This window comes from Narcine bancroftii, chromosome 1 (genome assembly GCF_036971445.1).
Source record: "Narcine bancroftii isolate sNarBan1 chromosome 1, sNarBan1.hap1, whole genome shotgun sequence".
Taxonomy (NCBI): Eukaryota; Metazoa; Chordata; class Chondrichthyes; order Torpediniformes; family Narcinidae; genus Narcine; species Narcine bancroftii.
Genome location: NC_091469.1, coordinates 358,313,569 through 358,328,432, shown reverse-complemented (window position 1 = coordinate 358,328,432; position 14,864 = coordinate 358,313,569). Strand labels below are relative to the sequence as shown.

The 14,864-nt window shown below is 38.2% G+C and overlaps 1 protein-coding gene across 2 annotated transcripts in view; it reads right to left on the bottom strand.

Moving 5' to 3' along the window:
• The window catches only part of hus1 (HUS1 checkpoint clamp component), a 52,406-nt gene extending 38,796 nt beyond the window's left edge, over positions 1 to 13,610 (bottom strand). For both annotated transcript variants that reach the window (XM_069912290.1, XM_069912297.1), the window contains exons 1-2: positions 13,504 to 13,610; positions 11,423 to 11,550 (exon numbers count right to left, since the gene is read on the bottom strand). In XM_069912290.1, coding sequence (XP_069768391.1) covers positions 11,423 to 11,550; positions 13,504 to 13,555 — 180 coding nt within the window. In that variant the 5' untranslated portion in view covers positions 13,556 to 13,610. The remainder of the gene's footprint in view (positions 1 to 11,422; positions 11,551 to 13,503) is intronic.
• Positions 13,611 to 14,864: the final 1,254 nt, after the last annotated feature.

Sequence of the window (14,864 nt, the reverse complement as noted above, 5' to 3'; positions counted from 1 at the left end):
CGCAGAGAAGGCCTTTGACAGAGTAGAATGGAATTATTTGTTCAAAGTATTGCAAAAATTCAGTTTACCGGAGAAGTATATTAATTGGATTAAAGCATTATATAAGGGACCATTAGCGAAAGTGACAGTAAATTGACATGTATCAAAGCAATTTAACTTAAGCAGGTCAACACGGCAGGGATGCCCACTATCACCATTATTGTTTGCGTTAGCTATAGAACCACTAGCAGAATTGATAAGAACAGAAAATAATATAAAAGGGATAAAAATAAAAGACAAGGAATATAAAATCAGTTTATTTGCGGATGATGTTATAGTATACTTAACAGAATCAGAACTATCAATAAAAGAATTATATAAGAAATTGAAGGAATATGGAGAAGTGTCGGGTTACAAGATCAACGTAAATAAAAGTGAAGCAATGCCTATGAATAATGCGGATTTCTCAAAATTTAAGAAGGAATCACCATTTAGATGGCAAATGCAAGCAATAAGATACCTAGGTGTACAAATAAACAAAAATCTCGGCCAACTATATAAACTCAATTATTATCCACTAATGAAAAAATTACAGGACGATTTAGAGCATTGGAAAGATTTACCACTAACACTAATAGGAAGGATAAACTGTATTAAAATGAACATTTTTCCAAGGATATTATACCTATTTCAGGCATTGCCAATACAACTGACAGAGAAATTCTTCAAAGAGTTAAAGAAAATAATAAGGAAATTTTTATGGAAAGTGGGGAAACCGAGGATAGCACTAGATAAATTAACAGAATGGTATAAACAAGGAGGCTTACAACCGCCAAACTTTAAAAATTATTATAGAGCCGCACAATTAAGATACCTATCAGATTTTTATCAAACAAGGGAAAAGCCAGATTGGACTAGATTAGAATTAGATAAAATAGGGGAAAAGATACCTGAACACATATTATATAAATGGGATGAAAAATTGGTACAACATAGAAGTTCTCCACTATTACATCATCTACTCAATATTTGGAAGAAGATTCATGTAGAAAGAAATAAAACAAATTATCAATTACCAAAACTAATATTGACGCAAAACAAGTTACTCCCTTTTACAATAGATAACCTTTCCTTTAGAGATGGGAGAAAAAAGGGATTAAAAGAATAGAAAATTGTTTTTCAGGAAATAGATTCTTATCCTTTGAACAAATGAAAGATAAATACAATATAACTGAAGGTACAGCGCTGGCATATTACCAATTGAGATGCTACTTGAAGGATAAATTAGGAAGCAGTTTGAGTTTGCCAGAGGGAAGTAACTTTGAATATGTGATTACAGATACAATGATAATCAAAAGATTTATAACAAATATGTATATTAAACTGCAAGAAAAGGAGAATGAGGAAACAAATGGTAAAACTAAACAAAAATGGGAACAAGATTTAAATATAAAGATAAAAAAGGAAACATGGGAGAAGTTATGCTCTGGAACGATGAGAAATACAATAAATACGAGGTTACGTATGATACAATATAACTGGATACACAGGCTATACATTACACCTCAAAAGTTAAATAAATGGGACCCAACAGTATCTGATAGATGTTTTCGATGTAAAAAAGAAATGGGAACAACAATTCATGCAATCTGGACATGTGAGAAAGTAGAAAAATTTTGGGAAGATCTAAATCAGATATTAAATAAAATAACAGAAAACAATATACCAAAGAATCCAGAGATCTTCCTCCTAAGTAACATAAAAAACAAAGAATTTGGAATTGATTTGGAGGATGCACAAAAAAGATTTGTTAAGATAGCTCTAGCCGTAGCAAAAAAATGTATTATGTCAACCTGGAAATTGGAAGATAATTTGAAAATACAACAATGGTATATAGAAATGAATAAATGTATTCCATTTGAAAAAATAACATATAGTTTAAGAAATAATATTGAAATATTCGAACAAATATGGGAGCCTTACATTAAACACAATAGCGAAAACCTACCGGGGACAATCACTACCTAAGTTAACGGAAGGAAAAGGAAATGAAAAGAATGGACTCAGTGGAATTTCTGGTGTATTTTTATTGAATGACAACATTGTCTGACTGGTTTAATGTATCCTAGATTTTATACCTTAAATGAACGGGAGGGGGGAGGAAGGGAGGGTGGGATGGGAGGAGGGAGGGGGGGGGAGAAAATGGCACTGTATATGTGTGAAAAGGAAAAAGTGTGTACTATGGTTAATGTGATTTATGGTGTGAAAAATAAAAAATTTAAAAAATAAAATAAAATTATATTTGACACATGAAAAATTTTAAAAATATGGTTTTAATGAATCAGATTTGTGTTTTAGATGTGGTGATACAGTTGTAACTTTTTTTCATGCTGTTTGGTCATGTATACATATACAATCTTTTTGGAAGAAAATTCAATCATTTTTAGAATATCTGTATAAGATTAAAATAGTTTTAGATCCAACAGTATATTTATTGGGTAGTTTGCATCCTCTGAAAGGCTTGATATTAGATAAGTTCCAGCTTGCTTTTGTATATTTAGCTTTATCCATAGAAAAAAAAAATTATTGCTAGTACATGGAAAGATACAATACGATTGATATTAATAGATGGCATATTGAGAGGAAATATTGTTTACTAATGGGAAAATTATGTATGTTTCGTATGATAATTATAATTTTTTATTAATAAGTGGCTGTTACACTTAGAATATTTACATTTCAATTTATATTGCTTAGATATGTATATTTAACTTTTTTTTAAATATTCTTTCTTTTTTTCTTTTTTTATGACTCTCCTTAGGAGAGTTGGCTGAAGGGGGGGGGGGAATTCTTTTCTTTTCTTTTTGTTCTATATATATAGATATAAAACAATGTTCATGTTTAATTGCTGTAGATGACATATCTTATTTTTTTTGAACGAATAAATAAAAGTTTAAAAAGAATTCAATAGTGACCCATCAACCTCAGGAAATTAATGATCAGTTTTATTCATTTTATCAAAAATTATATACTTCTGAGAGAAAGCAGGATGCTGGTTCTATCGAATCCTATTTATCTAAATTAAATTTACCTGTTTTAGGGGAGGATGAGTTTAAAGTATTGGGTGCTCCATTTACGGATTTTGAGAATAAAGAAGCTATACAAGAGATGCCAAATGGAAAGTCGCCAGGAGATGATGGATTTTCTGTTGAATTTTATCAAGTATTTTATGAAGATTTATCCTCTATATTTGGAAATGTGTTGCAGCAAGTAAAAGAGGAGCAGTTATTACCAGAATCTTGTTCAAATGCTATAATTACTGTGATTCCTAAGAAAGATAGGGACCCATTGAAAGTATCTTCGTATAGGCCTATTTCTTTATTAAATATAGATTATAAAATTATAGCGAAGGTGTTAGCGAATAAACTTGCCAATTATTTACTTCAGTTGATACATATAGATCAAACAGGTTTTATTAAAAATAGAAACACGTCAGATCATATTCTTAGATTGATAACATTAGTCAATGCATTTAGACAGCAACCCAACCATTGTGCTGGATGCGGAAAAAGCCTTTGATAGGGTTGAGTGGAACTCTTTGTTTAAAGTGCTAGAGAAGTTTAATTTTGGCTATTATTTTATAGGCTGAGTTAAGGCCTTATATACAAATCCAACTGCAAGGTGGTGATAAATGGTCAATTTCCTTATCATTTAACTTAACACGTTCGACTCGACAAGGTTGTCCATTATCACCAGCCTTATTTGCATTGGCTATTGAACCATTAGCTCAGACAATAAGACAGAATGATAAGATTAAAGGAATGAAAATTGGGGAGGATGAATACAAGATTAATTTATTTGCTGACGATGTGCGGGTATATTTGACAGAACCAGAACAGTCTTTGAAATATTTACAAGATTGTTTGTTAAAATTTGGAGAGCTATCTGGATTTCAAGTAAATTGAGATGAGTGAATTATTGCCAGTTGGGGATGGAGATTATTCAGAATATTAAAGTATTATAAAATTGAAATGGTCAGATAGAATTAAATATTTGGGAGAGGTAATAAATGCAGACTACCATTCTTTATGTAAATTGAATTATGTCCCCTTATTAAAAACGATTAAAGTGGATTTGACTAAATGGAAAGATTTTCCGTTAACATGAATTGGTAGAGTAAATTGTGTAAAAATTAATATTTTTCTTCGAATTCAATATTTGTTTCAGTCTATACCATGTTTACTTCAAAGAGTTTTTTTCAGGATCTGAATAGGGCAGTACGGGAGATTTTATGGAAAGGAAAATTAGCCCGAGTTGCTTCACATAAACTTACATGGAAATATGCTTTAGGGGGATTGCAGTTACCTCACTTTCAAAATTATTATGATGCAGCTCAATTGAAATTTGTTAGTAGATTGATGGATGTCGACCAACCCCTCGGAGTTGGGCAAAGGTGGAAATGGCTTGTATATCTGAAATTGAGATACATCAGTTTATATTTAAATGGAATGTGGATTTATTGCGGGAATGTAATATGCCGGTATTAAAACATTTGTTAAGGATATGGGTTAAAAGAAACAGGGTTTTAGGATCAAAGGGTAAATTACCAATTCAAACCCCATTATATCATAACCAGCTTATTTCTTTTTCAATATTTAATAATCATTTAAAGAGATGGAATTCTCAGGGCATAAAATAATTCAGGACTGTTTTGAAGAAGGCCAATTTCTTTCTTTTATTCAATTGAGGGAGAAATTTGATATATCTGTAAATTCTCTGTTTGTGTATTATCAACTCAGAGCTTTGATAAAAGATAATTATGGTCAAGAGATTAATTTACCCATGTTGATGAAATTTGAGTCTTTGATTTCTTTTGTACCTAAGGTTATATTTCAGATATGTACCAATTATTACAGGATAGAATGGATAAACCGGAATGGGAAAAATCTAGGCTTAAATGGGGAAGTGATTTAACCTATATTTTTCAGGAAGATAATTGGGAGGTTATGTGTTCTGATTGTGTAACTAAAGTGACGAATGTACGTAATGGAATGGTTAATTATAATTTTTTTACATCAGTTATATTTGACTCCAGAGAAATTGAAAAAATATGGATTTAGTAATTCAGATTCTTGTTTTAAATGTGGACTATGTACTGGAACTTTTTTTACATGCTGTTTGGTTTTGTTTTAAAGTACAACAATTTTGGGAAGGAATTAGGTTGGTTTTGGAAAAATTATTTAAGATTAAATTACCACTAGACCCATCATTCTTTTTGTTGGGATATATGGTTTCTTTGAAAGGACTAGGGTTGAACAAATTTCAAATTGCAATTGTATGTCTAGTGTTATCTGTAGCACGAAAATGTGTAGCTAGTACTTGGAAGGATAATGTGGAGGTTAATATAACACGCTGGCATAATGAGTTGAGAAATTGTATTATTATGGAAAAAAATTACATGTAATCTGCACGATAATTATTCATTTTTTGTTAAAATGTGGTCTTCCTATTTGGAATATATGAACTTAAAAATACTTTGAAATATTCTTTATAATCACTGTATTATTTTTATATTTGGCTGCAGGGGTGGGAGGTGTCATGATAATGAATATGTATGAGATGTACCGGAAGTCACGTGGTAGGAGAGAGAGATAAGAGCACAAGCAGGAGAACAAAGGAAACTGGAAAATAAAGACACTGAGATGTTTACCTGATAAAACTTGTGTTCGATGTTTTATTAACTTCACATTTCGGGCCACAAATGTGACATTGGCGACGAGGATGGGATAAGCTTGAAGAAAATTAAAGACTAAAGAAGATTACAGAGGATTAAAGAGAACTTCAAGGTGATAAGAATTTTCTCTTTGACTCAGTACTTTTGGGGCTGGAATATTTCCTCATGGCTGGTGCAGACGGTGACTTTCTAACACATAGTAGAATTGCTCATTTTGACCCAACGGGTGATGCAAGCACTGTAAGTGTGAAGTGGAAGGCATGGCTGGAAGAATTTGAATCCTACGCCAACAGTCGTGGCCTATTTCTAGATATCGGTACAGTTGAACAAAAAGCGCAGAGGAGGGCGTTACTTCTTTTCACTGCTGGACCCGCAGTTCGGGAAACATTTAAGACACTTTTGAATACTGGAAGAAAGGATGAATACCGGAAAGCGGTAGATGCATTAAATGCACACTATGTAGTGACACCAAATGCTATATTTCAACGCCATTTGTTTCGGAGAACGAGACAAGAAGATGGCCAGACAATTGCTCAGTACGTGACGAGACTACGCCAGCTAGCTGTTGGATGCAATTACATGCCAGCTGATTTGGACAACCAATTATTGGATCAAGTCGTACAGCACTGCAGATCAGATAAACTCAGAAGACGTCTACTGGAAAGAGGGAGTGAGTTGGAACTCACCGATGCTTTAGCCATTGCTGCTGCATTAGAGGCTGTTGAAGGGCAATTTCATACCATGACCCTGAAAGACAACTCAAGCCAGCAAATTAAGAGGCTCCCACATCGCCATAACCAGCCAAGATATACGTCGACACAGGACGTGGAGTGTTATCGATGTGGAAACCGAGGTCACTTTGGAAAAGACCCATATTGCCCGGCCAAAGGCAAAGTTTGCAGAAAGTGTGGAGGTAAGGACCACTTCGCAAAGAAGTGCAAAAGCAAGTCCAATGCAGACCAGAAGAGGAAGAGTACAACTTCCAAAGGCAAAGCCTGGGGGAAAGGAAAGTATCCTGGAAAGAAAGATACCATTCGCCAGATAGACGGTGACGATGATGATGATAACCAGGATGGACAGAGATATTATCAATTTACATTGAATGATGTACATCATGAGAAGGTCCCTGTGATCATTGGTGGAGTGACAGTGCAGGTCATTGTAGACTCAGGCAGTGACAGTAATGTGATTGATCGATATTTATGGGAGAAGTTGAAAAGGAAAAAGATCATCTGTACCTCAAAGAAGTGTTCCAAGAAACTGTATCCATACACAGCAACCAAGCCATTGCAGACCATTGGATGTTTTACTGCAACTGTTGAAGCTGGAGATAAGTACACCGAAGCAGAGTTTATGGTCATAGAAGAGAGGGGAGAACCATTGCTGAGTAGAAGCACAGCGCAAGACCTGGCAATACTTCATATTGGAGCTTGTGTCAATTCAATTCAGACATACGAGGATATGAAACAAGAAATCCCCGCAGTCTTCCAAGGAGTAGGAAAGCTGAAAGGTCGACAATTGAAGCTAGCGGTAGATGAAACGGTCAAACCCAAGGCACAACCAATGTGCCGAACTCCGTTTGGACTTCGTGGGAAAGTCGAAGCCAAAATTAAAGAATTGATCGAACAAGACATTATAGAACCGGTGGAACATTCGACACAATGGGTCAGTCCCGTAGTGATTGTGCCCAAACCAAAGGGTGACATAAGACTATGTGTTGACATGAGAATGGCCAATGAAGCTATAATTAGAGAACGACACCCTATACCAACAGTGGAGGAAATACTTCAAGAACTAACTACCAGCAAGGTATTCTCAAAAATTGATCTGAAATGGGGCTATCACCAATTAGAGCTGGATCCAGGTTCCCAAGATGTAACAACATTTGTGACTCACTGTGGATTGTATCGTTACAAGAGACTATCATTTGGAATTAATGCAGCTTCGGAGATCTACCAGTATGAAATCCATCGAGTGATTCAAGGCATTCTTGGAGTTGCCAACATTTCTGACGACATCATAGTCCATGCACCAATGAAGGAAGAGCATGACAAACGGTTGAGGCGTATACTATCTAGACTACAGGACGCAGGCCTTACCGTGAATGGAAACAAGTGCCAATTCGGTGTGTCAGAAATGGACTTCATGGGACACAGACTTACACGGGAAGGACTAAACCCTGCAGAGGCCAAGGGGAAAGCTATTGCAGAGGCACGTGCACCTCAGAATGCAACAGAGGTGAGGAGTTTCCTGGGATTGGTCAATTTTTGTGCAAAGTTCATTCCTAATTTCGCTACAGTGGCAGAACCACGAAGGAAACTAACCAGGAAAGGTGTACCATTTCATTTTGGATCTGAGCAGAAGAAAGTGTTCACAGCGCTGAAGCAAAGCCTGACAGATACAAAAACTCTTGGATATTACGATCCGGCAGCATCAACCAAAGTCATAGCGGATGCCAGCCCGGTTGGTTTAGGAGCTGTGTTGGTCCAGATGCATGAAGAAGGACCAAGAATCATTGCCTATGCCAGCAGATCATTATCAGATGTGGAAAGAAGATACTCCCAGACAGAGAAAGAAGCACTCGGACTTGTATGGGCCTGTGAGAGGTTCCATGCATATTTATACGGCATTGAATTTGAACTCATCACAGATCATAAGCCATTAGAGATGATCTATGCACCTAGATCCAAACCATGTGCCAGAATAGAGAGATGGGTACTCAGACTACAACCCTACAAATATAAAGTAATCCACATTGCAGGGAAAGCAAACATTGCAGATCCGCTGTCCAGATTGGTGAAGGTTGGTGGTCCACAATCCAAGTCAGAATTGGGAACAGAAACAGAGGGCTTTGTACGCTTCGTAGCTATTCAGTCGACACCGAAAGCTGTGACTACGAAGGAAGTCGAGAGAGAATCCAAACGTGATCCAGAACTCATGGAAGTAAGAGAATGCATACAGAGTGGACAATGGGACAAGTGTACTCACAAGGCTTACATTCCCATTAGAGACGAACTTTGTTGCATCGGACAGTGTGTATTAAGAGGTTGCAGATTGGTGATACCGCAAAGATTGAGACCGAAGATCGTATCCTTAGCGCATGAAGGACACCTAGGCATTGTTGGTACCAAGCAAAACCTCAGGACCAAGGTATGGTGGCCAGGTTGTGATAAAGACGCAGAGAAATTTGTTAAAACTTGTCACGGATGTCAAATCACAAGTAGGAGTAATCCGAGTACGCAACTCCCGACAGGACCATGGATCGACGTAGCTGTTGATTTTCTTGGACCTTTACCGACGGGTGAATCAATTATGGTAGTGATAGATTACTACAGCAGTTACTATGAGTACGTGGTGTTGAAGTCCACAACCACTGAAAAAACAATACAGGCATTAGCAGAGATATTCGCAAGATATGGATTACCTGTTACATTATACTCTGACAATGGTCCATAATTCATTTCAGAGACATTTGTGGAATACATGAAGACCACAGGTATCCACCATCATAAAGTAACTCCGAAATGGCCGCAAGCCAACGGAGAAGTAGAGAGACAGAATCAGTCCATTGAAAAACGATTGAGGATTGCACACGCAGAAGGACAAAATTGGCGAGAAGCATTGCTATCTTATGTGGCTGTCTATCGAGCAACGCCTCATGCAACCACTGGAAAAAGTCCTGCAGAAGCATTTTTTGGGAGAAAAATCCGCACAAAAATGCCAGAAATAAAGGAAATCCGAGACGACCAGGAGATGAGGGACCACGATGCTGAAAAGAAAGGTGCAGCAAAGCTGTACACAGATTCGAAACTTGGAGCCAAGTACTCAGACATCATGCCAGGAGATAATGTTCTAGTGAGGCATGAAACTGGTGGTAAGCTAGACACACCTTATTACCATCAACCCTATACTGTCGTATCCAGAAGTGGCAGTATGGTGACAGTCAAGTCTCCGACTGGAGTCCTGTATAAGAGAAATGTATCAGGTGTAAAAAGGTACCAGTCCAGAGATACATCGAGCGAAGAGGTTGAAAGGCCAATACGAGATGCTGAAACTAAGAGACCTGATGATGTTCCAGAGGCAGTTACCAGCACTCCTGATGAAGTGACTAGAACGCCAGAAACACCCGAAGCCGTGGCGAGCAGTATTTCCGACGCTGAGAGTGAACAACCAAGAAGCGACGACAATATCGCAGGCAGGCCGAAACGAAACCGGAAAGCGCCCAAACGATATGAAGACTTTGTGCCATAGTTTTAAAAAGAACTTTGGGTCAGTATTTTAATCTTATATCATAAAGTGCATGTATGAGTGCTGTAGGAAGTAAATTTATGTAGTTGAGTTATAGTATTACCATTAGTTATGATGTTTGTAGGTTTCCGAGGGATATTGGTAAGTGAAGGTAAAGTTTATTTCTGATTCAAGGAGGGATGTCATGATAATGAATATGTATGAGATGTACCGGAAGTCACGTGGTAGGAGAGAGAGATAAGAGCACAAGCAGGAGAACAAAGGAAACTGGAAAATAAAGACACTGAGAAGTTTACCTGATAAAACTTGTGTTCGATGTTTTATTAACTTCACATTTCGGGCCACAAATGTGACAGGAGGGGTTTTTGATCTTTTTTGTTTCTTTTTATATTTACAAAAAATTGTTTTTTTTTCTGTTATGTTTGATTGTAAGTTGTCTAAATTCTTTTAAATAAAGTTTTCAAAAAAATTGATGGAGTGAAGTAGTAAAGAAGGTGTCTGATTTGCTTAGATTCATTGGGTGGGCATTGAGTACGTAAGTCATGTTTTTGCTTTGCAAAACTTTGGTGAGGCTACATCTGGAATACTATGAACAGTATGTGTGGAAGCTTTGGAGAGTGCAGAAAAAGTTTATCAGCATGTTGCCTGGTTTAGAGAGTATGAGGGAAAGAGACTGGACAAAATTAGGTTGTTTTCTGAAAAGCATAGGAGGTTGAGGGGCAAACTAATAGAGGTGTATAAAAGCATGAGTGGCATTGATAGGGTGGGTAATCAGATCTTCTCCACAGGCAAAAGTATCACACACCAGAGGATATGCGGATAAGGTGAGGGGGAGGAGATTTAAGGAGGACACATGGGGAAAATATTTTACACAGAAAGTATTAGGTGTCTGGAACGGGCTGCCAGGAATAGTGGTCAAAGCAGATAGCCTTTAAAATGCTTCTAGATGGACACCTGCAAGCAGCAGAGTGTGGTCTAAATCACAGACCTAAAGTCCTGTTTAATGATCAACTTATCTCAGTTAAGCATAAACCTGCTAAAATGATAAACTAAATACATTCTGCATCCCACCCTGAACTTTTCACCAGTCACTCCAATCCTTCAGTTAAACAAATATACTAAAGAGATTTTTACAACAGTTCAAAAAGCTTTCTACATGGAGCAATGTCAAAACCCAATAGCAGAGCACCAGTCTTAAATGCTGCTCAGCACCACATTGCTCTGTGGGAAGTTGCATTGAATTTCATTCAGATGATTTTTGATCATACACTTGCCATTGTGTTTGCCCATTCTATATGATGAAGATTCTTAACACACCATCTCCAAATTATACCAAAATAGGATAGCATACAAGAATTGAGTAGTAACTGTACAGATAAATACATATATGCCTGTAAATAAACAAATACAATCTTATATTGGGCAAACTAGAATTGCATCAATAACTAAAAATCAGTTTACCTGAAATAGCTGACACCACAAAGCAACTCCACCACTAGCAACCTTGTCAGACAGGATGAAGAAAAGTTTGTCAGAAGTAAGTCTTAGGATACATGATTTTGTGAGCTTTGAGATTGTGTTCACTATACCTGTGAATATACATAAATTCAACAATTAAAACTATAATTTAGTCATGATCGTTCAAATTCACTTTTCACTACAGGAATTCTTATAGGCTGTTAAGTTCAGTCCACATCTAATCCTTGTATCAGGAGAGATCACTGAATATCTTTCTTTGGCTTGGCTTCGCGGACGAAGATTTATGGAGGGGGTAAATGTCCATGTCAGCTGCAGGCTTGTTTGTGGCTGAATAACTATTAATAATAAGCCAAACTTATTTTCTCCACTTCCATGGAAAGTCACACTATTTGGAACTCCTGAATTAATTACCATAGTCTGGCAATGAAGTCAAGTAATTAGTGAACAGCCCATTCAATGATTTTTGCTCAAGCATCTTGATCCGTCATGCTTGCTGGCTGGAGGCTAAATTTGAAAGTGGTACTGTGAGAGATGAGGAAACTTGACATAAAAATATGAAAGATGGGGAAACTAGTGCAGACATGTGGAGTGATGGATTAAACCAGTATGAACAGGCTAAGCATGGAAATTAGTATGCAGGAAGCAGAGTCAGCCTCTGTAAGATAAGAATCTTCTAGTCTTTTCGACAGGATCAGTGAGCCCACCTTATGAATAAGATAAGGAGAGGTAAGGAATAATAGAATGTAGGAAGTTGAGATAGTCTGGATGAGATAAGGGTCTCCTAGCCCTAGACAGAAGAACCAAGTTCTACATATATAATTAGTAAGCCATACACAGATTTATCAAGTTAGATTTCTTCTTCTTTGGCTTAGCTTCGCGGACGAAGATTTATGGAGGGGGTAAATGTCCACGTCAGCTGCAGGCTCGTTTGTGGCTGACAAGTCCGATGCGGGACAGGCAGACACGGTTGCAGCGGTTGCAGGGGAAAATTGGTTGGTTGGGGTTGGTGTTGGGTTTTTCCTCCTTTGCCTTTTGTCAGTGAGGTGGGCTCTGCGGTCTTCTTCAAAGGAGGTTGCTGCCCGCCAAACTGTGAGGTGCCAAGATGCACGGTTTGAGGCGATATCAGCCCACTGGCGGTGGTCAATGTGGCAGGCACCAAGAGATTTCTTTAGGCAGTCCTTGTACCTTTTCTTTGGTGCACCTCTGTCACGGTGGCCAGTGGAGAGCTCGCCATATAATACGATCTTGGGAAGGCGATGGTCCTCCATTCTGGAGACGTGTCCCACCCAGCGCAGCTGGATCTTCAGCAGCGTGGACTCGATGCTTAATTAGTAATTATTTAATTAGTAAAACCCTAGACAGGATTAGCGAACTCTGCATATGAAGGGACTGTATCTGAGAGTTGGAAAGGTGTGAATAAAGACAATGGGGATAATGACATGAGAAAACACTGACAGGATAACCCCTGGTCCTCCAAGTCCACTGAAACTGCACGTAGGCAGGAAGGATTGCCTATGCCAAACCCATCCAGGGGGCAGAAGAATGTAAGGGGGAGGGTATTCTGATACTGAAATGAACTGTATAAAAGTTGGGTGAGCCCCAGTGTATGTGTGTATTCCCAGGGTAAGGGGAAGCACCCAACTTTGCATTGTTGTTGTAATAAATGTTCTTTGTTCTCAATTTTTGTCTCGAACAATTTCTGTTAAGGTACTTCTATTTCTAACAGTACTATAAAATAACAACTAGAATGTTAAAGTTTAAACGATGGAGATGATTAATATAGATAAGTAATTTGCACAAATGGAAAATAAAGCTGTTTTCCCCTCGACATCAGAGAAATAACCATGAAACGCGACTTCATTGCAGTTTCTGGCAGTAGGAAAAGGGGATGCAAATAGACCGATAAAGTTTTCAGTTTGCAACGAAGAGAAATTGTCTTGTGCCTGAAATGAAAAGTGTAAATGGACAAGAATTTCAGCCTCAGCAACAGGCGCGCCCAAACCAAGTAGGGAACGACAAGCCCCGCTCAATGGTCGCCTCCCTATCCACCAATCAACACTTACGGGTGAAATGATTCAAACAACCGACGTCCACGATTTTAGCTCGAAACTTCATTACCTCCTTCAAATGAGTCCAACTCTTCCGTCCGCCTGGCGAACGTCACTTCCGGTGTGTACGAGATTGGGGGGGAGAGGAAGCGGAGCCGTTACCATAGCGAGCCGGCGGCGATTGGGACCACGAGGCAGGGAAAGCGTTGGAGCTACAGCAGCCAGGAGCAACACGGGGTCATTCTGGCCTGTGGGGAGAGGGTTAACACGAGGTCGTTAGAGGAGCAACAAGAGGGAATCAACCGACCCAAGGACAGTGGGGCAACACTGGGTCACCCCAGACCAAGAGAAGTGTTTCAACATGAGGATATCTTGGTCCAAGAGGAGAGGTGTTTCAAGCCCAAGGATGAAGTGGTTACACCGGATAACCAGATGCAGAGGAAAGGCAGGTTTCCTGAAACACCTTGCCTAAGGACTATGGTTACATAAGATTACACTGATACCAAGTACAGGGGAAATTGTGACCAAAATGATGACTTTCTACTCATGGGATCAAAACGTTGACTGACCATTTCTACTCCTAGATGTTGTCTGACAATTCTTTCTTTGGATGGGGGAAATGTGGCCAGCCTGGGGTTACCTGAGAGGGGGTTAAAATGGCACTTCAAGGATGGAAAGAGATACAAGCATGTGTCTTTTGTGAAAATCAAGAGTAGCCTGCCATATGGTCCATTTTTTTCCTGTGAAATTTATTATCAGAACAAAAAAGTGCATATGTATGGCTGAGGAGGAAGTTCATTTATGATAAATAAGATTGAATGATAAAGGCTGAGGTGCTGAATGGTTGGTTCTTTGTTACATGGATGGGGCTGACAGAACACAAGATTCAAAATGGGGTAAATGACACCAAGATTAAGGACATTGGGGAAAGCAAATATTTAGATAGCTCGTACACAGTTGAATATCAGTTATTTTGGCATTTTGATAGATACTATGTATTCTTCAAAGCCCTTGCAGTAAAGATGGATGATATTCAAGTAAAAAAGGAACATATAAAATTGTCATGGTCGCACACTTACTTTCGTCGTGAGCAGTACTGGCCACCACTGATGATGTAAGCGATGTGACATGCGGGGGTAATAGCATGCAAACGTAGGTGTGTTAAGCGTCAAGTGATGAATCTCAGATGCAGGAGGAGGCAAGTGAGTGTCAGGATCACCTATGTGGCAGTGAGCCAATGAAAAGGTCAAAGCAGTTTAGTTGGGTGGTGTTTGGGAAATTCAAAAATGCAATGTGTGTCAAGTGAATAATAAAAAGATAGTCAACTTCATAGTGTGGTGAAAGAAACAAGTGAGTGTATTCTTTGTTTGTAAGCT